The 13429-nt window shown below is 38.4% G+C and overlaps 2 protein-coding genes across 2 annotated transcripts; both read left to right on the top strand.

Annotated features, from left to right (window-relative positions):
• Window positions 1-904: 904 nt before the first annotated feature.
• LOC120721843 (cytotoxic and regulatory T-cell molecule) lies at window positions 905-8179 on the top strand. Its single transcript, XM_040012500.1, has 10 exons — window positions 905-1009; window positions 2968-3108; window positions 3242-3394; window positions 3546-3665; window positions 4416-4571; window positions 5023-5283; window positions 6308-6373; window positions 6487-6633; window positions 6817-6903; window positions 7238-8179. The coding sequence occupies exons 1-10, from the start codon at window positions 964-966 to the stop codon at window positions 7393-7395; spliced, it is 1335 nt and encodes a 444-aa protein (XP_039868434.1). The 5' UTR covers window positions 905-963; the 3' UTR covers window positions 7396-8179.
• Window positions 8180-8641: 462 nt separating this feature from the next.
• Window positions 8642-12841, top strand: hspa8 (heat shock protein 8). The gene is made up of 9 exons (XM_040012490.1): window positions 8642-8771; window positions 9735-9944; window positions 10236-10441; window positions 10545-10697; window positions 10783-11338; window positions 11438-11640; window positions 11796-11994; window positions 12075-12307; window positions 12395-12841. The coding sequence occupies exons 2-9, from the start codon at window positions 9740-9742 to the stop codon at window positions 12590-12592; spliced, it is 1953 nt and encodes a 650-aa protein (XP_039868424.1). The 5' UTR covers window positions 8642-8771; window positions 9735-9739; the 3' UTR covers window positions 12593-12841.
• Window positions 12842-13429: the final 588 nt, after the last annotated feature.

Raw genomic sequence — 13429 nt, 5'->3', positions numbered from 1 at the left:
GTTACTGCTTGATATAACATTTTAAGCAACCTGACTTATATGACACATAGTAAAACCTCCCCAAAAGAAATTCACACAGGTTTGTTTCCACTTCTATATATAGTTAGTGAGTACAAATATGTTTCTGCATTTGCTTTTAAATTATTCTTCCATTTTCTTCTGGAGACTGTAATGGCACCTAATTACTGCAATACCACATTTTTGATCTGACTAAATTCAGTAAATGTTTGTGTCGAGTCTACAGTGGAAAACATCATAAAACCATGAGGGCTATGGCTTTCATTTTCCCCTCGGTACCCACCTGACACAAGTTTCCAACTCAAACATCTTTTGCTTTAGAAAGTAGCCATTTCCTCTTAGTAAGCCACAGATTGGTGGCAAGTTGTTAATCTTGTTGATGTGTGAGTTAAAACTGCAGTGGCAATTCAACCTGAAGTTTAGTAACTGTGGTCAAACCAGAGTTACTAATGTTAGGTACTAGCTGGCTACTTGGTTGATAAAGCATCTCTACTGTTTCCAGAGTTACTAATTCCAGAATTAACATAATTTTGGAAAATAAGGAAGAATAATTTTGTCTCAGGTCTTTTACTATAAATGGTAACTGGACTGATCCATATATAGTGCTCTTCTACTCTATTTAAACACTCAAAGCACTTTTTACAACATGTCATTTTCACACTTTCTATGTAGCATTCATGCTCTGATGAACCACAGCCATCCACAAGATAGATAAGTTGTAAATTCAACATTCAACTCATGTTTGGCAGCAAAACTACAAACAGGAATAAAATGCAATCATGGTCAGCTTGCACTTCTACTGTAAGGAGTCACATGAGAATCTCTCAAATCAAAAAGTTAGGGGAAACCACAGAGCTGTGATGTCATGGAAGGTCCCATAGTAGAGTACATATAGATGAGTGATGAGGAAGTGCACCAGAGTCAGTGTGTTTCTTCGTGACAGAGATGGAACTAAAACTTGTGCTTAGCGTCTTTGTGCTGTACATTGAGGGTGAGTGTTTGACTTTTTACACTCTTTGGCAGTGTTTGATCTGATAAGTGCTGAAATAGGATCGTAACCTACATGAGTGGAAAAAGCAGATGAACACAGTGAGGATGACTATGCCTTGGAGTAAACAACTTCCTTCTGAGGCTGTTTGTGATCTTTTACATTTAGATCATTTATTATATAGAGAAAATTATGGTACAATTACAAGCTCTCATATTTCACACAGAAAGTGCTTCAATTTTCAGTAAAAGACTCTGTTGCATTAGTTATGCATTAAAGGAATTTGCATTTGGATTTCTGTTTGCTCGTGTTCACATCAACTGAACCTAGAAAGTTGGGATGCTGCATAACTTGTAAATATAAACTGAATGCAGTAATTTGGAAATCTCCTAAACCCATATTGTATGCACAGTAGAACATAGAAAACATATCAATTGTTTATACTGAAACTTTGTACAATTTCCTAAAAATAATAAGCTCATTTTGAATTTGATGGGAGCAACATTACTTAGGAACACTTCCTATCACTGTGTTTGTGTTTGCCATAAATGCAGGTTAAAGCTCTACCGTGCAATACATTAGTCCCTATGCGTTGGTAAGACACCATTAATGCTATTAAAAGCATGTAAAACAGCTTGGCTTGATAGGAGGAGGTCTGGGTGAACTGGCCTACCAGGATCCTGACCTTTCACCTGTTGAGAACATGTAGCATATCGTGAAACAAAAAATACAACAAAGAAGTCCCAGGAGTAGCTATAATCCTGTCATACAAGAACAGGATAACATTCCTCCCCCAAAGTCCAGTAACTGCTCCCTTAAGTCCTCCTATGTTTATGGACAGCTCTTAAGAGAGTTATATTTTTTTTATTAAAAGGATAGATTTTCTCAGTTTTAATATGTTATTGTTTTTGTTCTGTTGTAAATAAGATGAGGGTTTGTGGCGTCAAATTGTTGCATTGTGTTTTATTTACATGTTACAGTACCCTGGCATTGTTGGAACTGGGGTTGTATGTTGAACCAGTTCACAACTTCTCAACTCTGTTAAATGACTGACATAAAATGAAAGTTCTTTAGGACAGTTTCTTCTATGACATAGAGTAGACATGTAGACTGGCCCTTTAATAGTTGCCAGTAATGGAATGATACAGATGAAAACCTTATAATGAGACAAAATAGACAAAGGAGACTGGCTTTAGCTTTGCATAAGAGCAAACAACGTAACATACACAGTATACAATGTGTATATTTTAGTTAGCATTAAGAACTTACTGAGAAATTACATTTTCTGTATTGATCAGGCAATACAAATAAAATTGAAAAAGAAACAGAGACAACCAAAGCCTAGAGAGACATAAAAATGACTGTACTGATGAAAAGTCATCAATACAAATATTGGTGGTTGTCAGTTGATGTAATGGCATGACTAGCACACAAACTGCAAAAATAGCTTTATGACCTCTGCAGTGGTGTCAGTGTGCCCCCAACAAATGTGTTTTCCGTGTGTTATTTGAAACCCACAGAAAAGAAAAAGCCCCCAAAGGCCCCATGAACAACCTACAGCAAATATATATTTTTTCCTCACACCCGCCCTACTTTCTCTTTCACCTTGAAAGCACTGACCACATTACTTCCTGTTAGAACAGAAATGCATTAGATGTATAACAGGGGGGCTGCTTATTTTGTAGCTGCAATGAACAGCACTTTTTTCCTGTCACACCTCCTCCACACACCTATATATACACAGTGACAGGCCAGTGGCAGAGGTGGTGGCAGATGAGTCAGACTGAAAAGTTTAACTGAACTGTTTAAAACTTAACTTGGACATCTGTATGTGTGCCACTGACTTTTTAATTTCAGCAGATGGTTGCTCACTTGTTTTTACCATGTTAGGAAATGTGTTATGCACATTTCGTTCTCAAAGAAACTTTAATAAAGTCAAACTTCCTTTTATTTGATTGCAGTTTCACTTGCAGTATTGCAGCATGTGACGGTTATGGAAGGTGAGAAACTCAGCTTAAGCTGTCCTGTTACCAATGCTGACAAGACCAATGTGGACTGGAAAAACCCTGAAGGATTTGTTATGTTCTTCAATCGCAATCAAGGTGAAAATGGCATATTCAGTCACACTAATGAATGTAAAAACAAAAACTTAAAAAGTGGCAAATGTTTGGGCCAAAATTCAAACAACCTTTGGTGAAAGGCAAACATTAAATAACTTTAAAAAATTGTTTCCAGCCTTAAAGGACAAACGCTACAGAATCGACACACTGTCTGAGTCAAAATTCTCCATCAGTGTTTCCAGCGTCAAATTTAACGATGGAGGCAATTACACATGTTCTCATTATGGAGACCAAATAACAGAGAAGATAGTGGAGGTGACAGTGTTGGGTAAATATTATCTTACGTCTTTCTTTTTACTTTCTTTTCACATCTTTACTAGCGATGGGATCAGACTTTGACAGTTATACTAATTACCAAAACAATTACCACTGTGTTGATCTTGTTTCATAAAACTTTGTCTTTTGTGATTCTTTTGAAGGTTATCCCAAAATGTCAAAAACAAAGCATGAAGGAAAGACTGTCATAAAATGCACTGCTGTGGGGAACCACTTTGCTCCTCAGATTTCTTGGAAAATCGACGATGGGTCAGAATTTCTCGGTAAGTTGGAAGAAAGTGAGAATGATAGTTTGAGGTGTTAGTTAGAAAAATTGCCCTTCAATCAGTATTTTTCCCAGTGGATTTTCCAAAAAGCTGAATTGAGGTGACTACACAAGGGGATGCCATTTTGATATCATTCCCTTGCTGATTACTCATATTTATGTATCATAAAATGTTTTATGATACATAATTGGCAAACAAATGTTTGCTAATTTCTATACACAGATAAAAAAAAAAGTTATATGTATATTGTGAACTCAATTCAATTCAATTAAGAGCAGTTAACTAGGAATAAGCACAAAAAGTGAATTTATTTGATACTAGGAAAGGTTGATTCTTTTTGATAATAAATGCAATGTATCCTTCCTAAAACTTAACTACTGTGCTTAAAACCACAGCAGTTAAGAGTGGATAGATGGGTTAGGGTTAGGTTAACATGGGTGTTAACACTTACGTTGTGGAATTTAGACATTTGTAGGTGTATTAAAATTAGTGACAGCAACCAGTGAGTGGGCTCATGTGATGATGATAGCATGACCCACACTTTCTGGAATCTTTGCTACTATGATGAGACTGAACAACATTCAAATGTTTTAAAAAAAAGACTTTAAACAAGGGGGATTTTGAATTTTATTTTGAATTCCACAGAAGAGTAGTTTCCGTTACAAAGGGTTGATTTGATCAAGTGTTGCATTTGTGATGGTGTAAGTTGATGCAATTGATGCTAATGACATCTATCCCATTTTACAGCTCGTAACCAATTCCAACAGGAAGCTAAAAAATACATCTCCACTGGGATGATTGAAATTCTCTCAGTAGAGAAAAGAGTTACTGTGAAGTGTCTTGTTCGTCACCCTGCATTGAAATCAAAACATCTGATGAACTTTGTAAAAATTAGACAAGATTGTGAGTATATTTCATTCATTTAGTTTTTCAACGCCACCACATTATAGCAACAGTTTAAAACATTAAAAGAGTAAAATCATCCATTTTATTATCCATGACTTGTGTACAGTGAATAACTTCTACATAAAATGTTCAATTTGAGGAACAGTGACTGTGTAGTTGTGTCGTCACAGAACAGGGAAAGCACTGGGGTTTTTTAACTCATGAACTGCGCCACAAAACAGTCCATAGAACCAGACTGTGAAACTGTCTGACCAAAAATAAAAACAAAAAAAATGGCAAATCCACGTAATTTCCTCATTCTGTGTTGTTAAAAAAATCGAGTTTCCTCTATTCTAATAAAAATGAAGTGTGATTTGCAGATAGTTTTCATGACATCATGAATTTTAACTTTCTCTGAACTGAGTGTTGTTTCTACTCAGTAGTAACACAAGTCCAATTTCTGTCACAGCAAAAGGATCCCACCACACATCCACAGTCAGTCCACATACTGTTAAAGGATCAACACAAGTGCCAGGGACAACAACCATGTGGATCAGACATAATAGAACAGCAGTGTACTCCACCACAAGAAATGAGAACAAGCCCTTATCAGAGAGCTCAACGGTTCCCTCCAGTCTGCAGGCTTCCACCAGTGACCCAGAGATGTCTATCACTAGATCTCCTCAGATCCCTGTTACAGGCCCTACAGACCCACATCTCAGCACTAGTGGTGAGTGGAAACTGTCTGCATTTTTATTTGTTTTTTATGCCCCGTAGATTTCAAGAAACATAAGGTTTCATATTAGATAACACACCTTAGGATGAGCTTAGGGACACAAAAGAAAGTAGTGGAGAAATGGAAGTTTTAAAAAGAAATACATTTTATTTAGTTCACAATGAATAAAACACCATTTTACATTTTAAGTTATGCCATACATCATATTTTAAATGAAACTTAAATCCCTCGATCCGCTAAAAAGGAAAGTGAACTTTAGTGGAGAAATTAGCCTACAATACATCTCTTTGTTACTGCTTAGTATTGTGTGTTTAGCATATTACACTAACTGTGAGCCTATGGGGTGGAAACAAGAGCGATCACATACAATGTCTAAAAGGTCTCTTAACCACTACTGTGGTTGATATAACACCAGATGTGTTTCCTGCAATGGAGAGCTCGAGCTATATGAAACTCTGTCATGTTAGATGTATTCACTGATTGGGAGGCTGCAGCTCTGTGGGCAAACAAAAACTGTTCCGAGAGCATATCTGCTCTGATCGTCAGATATGCTCCAAAAAAGCAGTTTACGCCTTCTCTCTTCAGTGTTTCAAACCTTGAACACTACTGACATGTAATTGGTTAGAAATGCACTATATATGTGTGAATTTACTCACACAGTAAATTCAGTGTAATATTAAAATTTAAGCAGAATGTGTGCAAAACAGTTATTTGTCTTCCATTTTCGCATTTTACCTGAGCTTTATATATTCAGAAAATTACTGTAAAAAAAAAAACAAACACTAAAAATTAATTTTAAAAAAAGTCCTATCGTGTTCAAACAGGGTAAGCAATGACACCATTGAGGCAGTAGGGCCAACAGGTTCTTCAAATATGTGTGTTTGATGCCACCTATTGGTTACTCTGGAAAACTACAAAAAAATGGTTCCATTTGAAAAACATAATAGACCTGGACTGTAGTAGCTTCATAGAGTCTGTGTTAATTATTGTACCTCTTTTCTTTACTACACCTTTAAAGGCTGGACATATTCCCCTGAAACCACAGAGAACATCACCATTGATAACATGGGCAGTAACACAACAGGTACATTTACACTCCGCTTGAATAGTTAAAATAACAGTTTCTCTTCTCTGAGAATCACAGAGAACACCATGTGTTTTAAAATCCTTAAGGTTTGGGGTTTTCTCTATTTCCAGGGAATTTTGGCTTAAACATGCATAGAAAAGACCAAGAAAATTCATCATTGCTGGTCTTGCTAGTAACATGCCTGATCTGTGGCCTTCTAGTGGTCGTCATTTTTTTTGCTATCAAGCTGAGGAGAGCACACATTGCCTGGAAAAGAGGTAGGCAGGTCACATTTTCTGTTTGATGTCAGTCTAAAGTTGCTGTTATTTACAATTTTACTTGACTATAGTCTGGCTAAAAATCATACATTCTTGCAGCAAGTGTGTTGTACTTTCAGGAATTGTGATCTAAATGTATTTTTATTTATCTTACAAGAGATTTGACAGTTTTTATTGTTACAGAAAATGAAGACTCTAATCCATCAGAGGAGAGCAGTAAATCTAAATCAAGCCATGAAGAAAAGACCTCACAAGCACAACGGAGAAGAGGTACAAAACCTTTTAATTAGATGGTTGTTCGCATCTATGACTGTATTATACCTTCTGTTTAAATGTGAATATTATAAAATGTAGCTTTTGCTAAAACATGACTAGGGTCATATTGGCAGCTTAGAGAAACAGCACACTTGTCAACCAGAGGGTAAAGTTCACGTACTTAGGGAACTCAAACTCAAAAATCCAATAACCTTTATGTATTTTGAATCCCAGTTAATGGTCAAGGAGAGCTTTCATTGACACATTTTGCCCAGTACACTGTAAAAACTGCCTTATCCTATCTTAAAAGAGAAAATGGGATATTTATTGGTATTCTTTATTGTTACAGGCCTCTTCAATACAGCCTTCACACAGTATGTTGTTGAAGAACCAGCAAAGACGATGACTTCAGTGCAAAACACAGCTGTGATCACAGCAACGACTTCTCAACATCAAACTACAGCACAAACTTTAGCCAAATGTGATGCGAAGGAAACATCGCTATAACTGTCTTGAAAACACAGTTTTCATGATATCAGCAATTTTCCATTTATTTCTGCACTTGCATGGCAGAATACAGGGCAATCATTCACTTATTATTGTTAGGAATATGTGCTTACTTATGGTAGGTAGAACCTACCTTTGATCTTCAGCAGCATCAGTTCTTGGTGCCATGAATGCCACAAGATGTTGAAAAAAATGACTTAAAGTATCTACATTATGTTGACATTATTCGTCACATCATTTGTCTACTGTACTTTTATCCTTGTTTTCATTCTGTTACATTGCTACAGCTACCGAAGTCCACTGAACTCACTGTTATGTTCATGAGGGTTAGATTTCCTGTGTGTAATGGTCAGTAGAAGATCTCATAAACATATGCTCATGGTCAGACAAAGGAAAACATTTCCCCATACCGATACATAACCTGGACTGTCGAGGTCCATTCAGTCTAACAATTGACAACAAGTTAATTCCCCCCCCCCTTCTTACATCATCAGTCATGCCATGTTTTTGTTTTATATGAACATTATATGTAACGCTCCTGACCTGTATTTACAATAGTAGATAGCACTGCTGCTATGTGACTGGCGGATGACCAGCAACAGCAAGAATAAGCATGTCTGCAGGTGTTCCTAATGAACCGTTTGAATGTCTACACAGGATCAAATGTGGCAACATAATATCTGTAATATATACTGTGTGAATATAGCATATATGCTGCCTTGTATGTATATATTTTGTATGTTTGGGTTGAACATGTAGCAATAAATTATATTTTGCTATAATATATTGTTTTTGAGCATAGATAACAGGCTATGGGAAACATTCATATCATATACATATTATCAGCACTCTGTGGCTTTGTCTCTGAAAACGTGTCGAGCATTAATACGGTAATATAACACTAAGGTCTATATGCATATTTTTAAAAATAGCTCCATAATATATCAATTATGTACGAACTTAAAGAGCTTTATGTAGCTTACAAAAAACAGAAGCCAAATCAAGCACCGAACATGACTGACATACTTAACGGTAAAATCTAAAAAAAAAAGAGAGAGAGATGATTTGCCTTCTACACTTCACGCAAAGCTTCCATCTTATCGCATGCGGGTATTCACAACCATTATGAAGCAGTCACAATAAAGCAGGAAGTGGGATGGATTGTGTCTCGCGTCATCGGTTCACCAAAGCCTCATTGGTGAACCGATGAGGAAAGACTCAGTGACTGCGCCGATTGGATGCTGTGCCGGTGATATAAAGGGTTCGGCTAAAGGTTCAACCTCCTTTCGCTTCTCATACCGGCAGGGTTGAGTCACCGTGGCGCTAGTCCATTCCAGCCCAACAATACCCACAGTCAACCTCAGTTCAGTAACTCGGTAAGTCATTCTGAAATACATTGGTGTTAACAAAAAGTTCTAGTATATTAGTTGAATTTGCTGGCAGGATTTGCTTTATGTATGACTGATGTGCATGTTCACTGGGGAATGCTGAATTTTCTCCTCGTGTTAAATGCTTGACGGTTATTTTATTAACAATATGTATCGCATAGTGAATTATGAAGGTGAAGGTATTCATATCCTTGTTATCGAGGCGTAATCATCGGCTCAAATGCTGCATTAAGGCTATATAATGGCGGAGGGGTGGGGGGGGAGAGAAATCCTGACGCGTTCGAGAATGTTCTCGAACAACTGTTAAGCTACCCGGATACCCGGAATATACAGGCTTCCGGTTTTTTTTTTGTTTCTTTTTTTACTCTAGAGAAAAAGAAAAGGGTTTTGTAAACAGTTTCAGATTTAATTCTTTAAATATTTTCTTGTGCTTTAGACACATTTTAATACAACAGTTTTAGCATCAAAGCACTCTAGCTTTTAGATTTCCGGTTGTACCAGTTTGCTGTGCACGTGATTTATGACTGACGCATGGCTATTGCTTGGCCATGAGCCACGCTCTTTCAAGGCGGGTTCCTTCTCATTTTTTTCTGTAAGTGGGTGGGTTGTTGGAATTGGGGTTTGTTAGCCCAATAATGTTGTTAAAATGCTTAATGTTTTATGGCCAAGGGGGAAAATAAAAGCTCTTAATCAAATTTATATAATAAATATAAATTTAAAAGACAACTCTAAACTTGAAGGATAATTAAAGCAAATCAACTAAAACCATACGTTTTTGTTGTACATTCTAGTTCTATTAGTCTAAATTGCCTTAAATTGAATAATTGGGTAAAATGTAGTTGTTCAATTGAGTTACTTTGACATTAAGCATGTTATAAAGGATTGAAGTAAAAAAGTTACCGATAACTAGAAGACTAATATAAATGTAACACTGTTCTTGCATTTCTTTAGGAAACATGTCAAAGGGACCAGCAGTTGGTATTGATCTTGGGACCACCTACTCCTGTGTTGGTGTGTTCCAGCATGGCAAAGTTGAAATTATTGCCAATGACCAGGGCAACAGGACCACACCCAGTTATGTGGCCTTCACAGATACTGAGAGGTTGATCGGCGACGCAGCCAAGAATCAGGTTGCCATGAACCCCACAAACACAGTCTTCGGTAAGGGTTAAAATTTTACTTAACAGTAAAAGTCAATTTGGTTGATGAATACCAATTTTTTTTTTTTTTTTTTTTTTTTAACAAGGTAGGACACCTTGAAAAAATTGGTATTCATCAACCAAATTAAGTTAACGCCTCAGTTTTACCACCCATGAGCTTGTCTTGAAGCAACTCATCTCTGTTAAAGACTAGTCTTGAGCCTTGTGGATTTGAGGGAAGAATGATAAGACTATTGCAGAAGTGTATTGCATCTTTTAAAAAAACAAAACAAAATATAACTTTCTCTTTCAGATGCCAAACGTCTTATTGGCCGGAGGTTTGACGATACAGTTGTGCAGTCAGACATGAAGCACTGGCCATTTAATGTCATCAATGACAATAGTCGCCCTAAAGTTCAAGTTGAGTACAAGGGTGAAACAAAATCATTCTACCCAGAGGAGATTTCTTCCATGGTGCTGACAAAAATGAAGGAGATTGCTGAAGCCTACCTCGGAAAAGTATGCTATGAATTTTCCTTTGTGGAATACAGTCGCAAGTTTTCACATGACTCATCAATTTAATGTCCCCTTTTTTTTTCTTTTTTTTTTTTTTACATTTCAGACTGTCAACAACGCTGTAATCACAGTGCCCGCTTACTTCAATGACTCTCAGCGTCAGGCCACAAAGGATGCTGGCACTATCTCTGGCCTGAATGTTCTGCGCATCATCAATGAGCCCACTGCAGCTGCCATTGCTTATGGGTTGGACAAAAAGGTAAATGGGTAAAAATTTATTCTGGATTATACTACTTTTTTTTTGTTAACTGTCTGTTCTTAAACACTATCAAATCTGTTCTCAGGTTGGATCAGAGAGGAATGTTCTCATCTTTGATCTTGGTGGTGGCACCTTCGATGTATCCATCTTGACCATTGAGGATGGCATCTTTGAGGTCAAATCCACTGCTGGTGATACTCATCTTGGTGGGGAGGACTTTGATAACCGCATGGTCAACCACTTCATTGCAGAGTTCAAGCGCAAGTACAAAAAGGACATCAGTGACAACAAGAGGGCTGTCCGTCGTCTGCGCACTGCTTGTGAGAGGGCAAAGCGCACCCTGTCTTCCAGCACCCAGGCCAGTATTGAAATCGACTCTTTGTATGAAGGAGTTGACTTCTACACCTCCATCACAAGGGCTCGATTTGAGGAGCTCAATGCTGACCTCTTCCGTGGCACCCTGGATCCTGTGGAGAAGTCACTCCGCGATGCCAAGATGGATAAAGGGCAGATTCATGACATTGTATTGGTTGGTGGCTCCACCCGTATCCCGAAGATCCAGAAACTTCTCCAGGATTTCTTCAATGGAAAGGAGCTCAACAAGAGCATTAATCCAGATGAAGCTGTGGCCTATGGAGCTGGTAAGTTTTCAGTGGGGGGGAAAAAAGCTACTGATGATAGCTGCCCTATTATAATCGGAATTTAGTTTTTATCTTGAAATAATTTTTTTTTGGTTTTAGCTGTCCAGGCTGCCATCCTGTCTGGTGACAAGTCTGAGAATGTGCAAGACCTTCTCCTTCTGGATGTCACACCTTTGTCTCTGGGTATCGAGACTGCTGGAGGTGTTATGACTGTCCTGATTAAACGTAACACCACAATTCCTACCAAGCAGACCCAAACCTTCACCACTTACTCTGATAACCAGCCTGGTGTGCTCATCCAGGTCAGTGTAGCCTTATTTATCTTGGCCTTTTAATTGCAGTTATGTTAATTTCTGCCATTCACATTCCACTGGGAGATTGAGACTCATGTTGTCAGATATTAGCATTTGTGTAGATGTGGAGTGGAAAAATTATTGGCTGACCTCTATTTCAACAGGTTTATGAGGGTGAGCGTGCCATGACAAAGGACAACAATTTGCTGGGCAAATTTGAGCTAACTGGAATCCCTCCTGCTCCTCGAGGCGTTCCCCAGATTGAAGTGACATTTGACATTGATGCCAATGGCATCATGAATGTCTCTGCTGTTGATAAGAGCACTGGCAAGGAAAACAAGATTACCATCACCAATGACAAAGGTGGGTTTTGATTGATGACAGTTTTGATTGATGACCATCAAAATTCTGGCACAACTTGTGACTCTTTGCTGTCCTTCTAGGTCGGCTCAGCAAGGAGGATATTGAACGCATGGTTCAGGAAGCAGAGAAGTACAAGGCAGAAGATGATGTTCAACGTGACAAAGTGGCTGCTAAGAACGGCCTGGAGTCATATGCTTTCAACATGAAGTCCACTGTGGAGGATGAGAAGCTGGCTGGCAAGATCAGCGATGATGACAAGCAGAAGATCTTGGACAAGTGCAATGAGGTCATCAGCTGGCTGGATAAGAACCAGGTAACCCCACCCCCAAGCACACACCAGAAAAAAATCACAATAGTATCAATTGCTATGAAGGGCTTATACAATATCTATATTTTGTAGACTGCTGAGAAGGACGAGTATGAGCATCAACAGAAGGAGCTGGAGAAGGTGTGCAACCCTATCATTACAAAGCTGTACCAGAGTGCTGGAGGTATGCCTGGAGGAATGCCAGAGGGCATGCCTGGTGGCTTCCCTGGAGCCGGTGGTGCCGCTCCTGGTGGTGGATCCTCTGGACCAACCATTGAGGAGGTCGACTAAACATTCAGCTATACCAGCTGCTACCTGACGTGTTTTCTAATAAAGTAACCCTCCTAGAACAAGTAAAATGCAGGAGTGAAATTTAATGACCTAAAAACAGGGTTCAGAGATGTCATTTATGGCCATTGTTTGCAACACAGGTGCAAGGGAACAACTTGTAGTTGGCATGATTGAGCAGAGTCTTCAAATGTCAAAGTGTTTTGTGTATGGAGATGTAACTGCCTTGACAATAAATTAATCTTGCAACCCCAATGTGTTGTACATTAACTTCTACCTTGAAACTGGAAGCTCTAATTTATCTCAAAGCAGGATCTGTAAATATCTTGGGGTGGGGTGGGCACTGTCTTAATGCTCTATTGACTAATTTGCAAAATTCTCAGGATTCTTGGTCAAATGTGAAACGAAACTAGAAATTCCTGTGGCTTACATGTAGGTAGGTTCAAGCCATGGAAAGTATTCTCCCTGTTAATTTACCGCTATGGAACATGAATCTAGAGACACCGGCAACCATAGTCAATTATCTTCCAGGGGCCAGAGCAGGCGACATTGAAGGAAATTTAAAACTGCTGGCTAAGGGTAAACGTAAATTCAGTAAGATCATAATTCACGTCGGCAGTAATGACACCCGGTTACGCCAATTGGAGGTCACTAAAATCAATATTGAATCTGTGTGCAACTTTGCCAAAACAATGTCAGACTCTGTAGTTTTCTCTGGTCCCCTCCCCAATCAGACCAGGAGTGACATGTTTAGCCGCATGTTCTCCTTAAATTGCTGGCTGTCTGAGTGGTGTCCCAGAAACGATGTGGGCTTCATAGATAATTGGCAAACCTTCTGGA

This window comes from Simochromis diagramma, unplaced genomic scaffold (assembly GCF_900408965.1).
Source record: "Simochromis diagramma unplaced genomic scaffold, fSimDia1.1 OVJJ01000123.1, whole genome shotgun sequence".
Classification (NCBI taxonomy): Eukaryota; Metazoa; Chordata; class Actinopteri; order Cichliformes; family Cichlidae; genus Simochromis; species Simochromis diagramma.
Note: the sequence above shows the minus strand (reverse complement) of the source record. Positions and strands in the feature narration are given on the sequence as shown.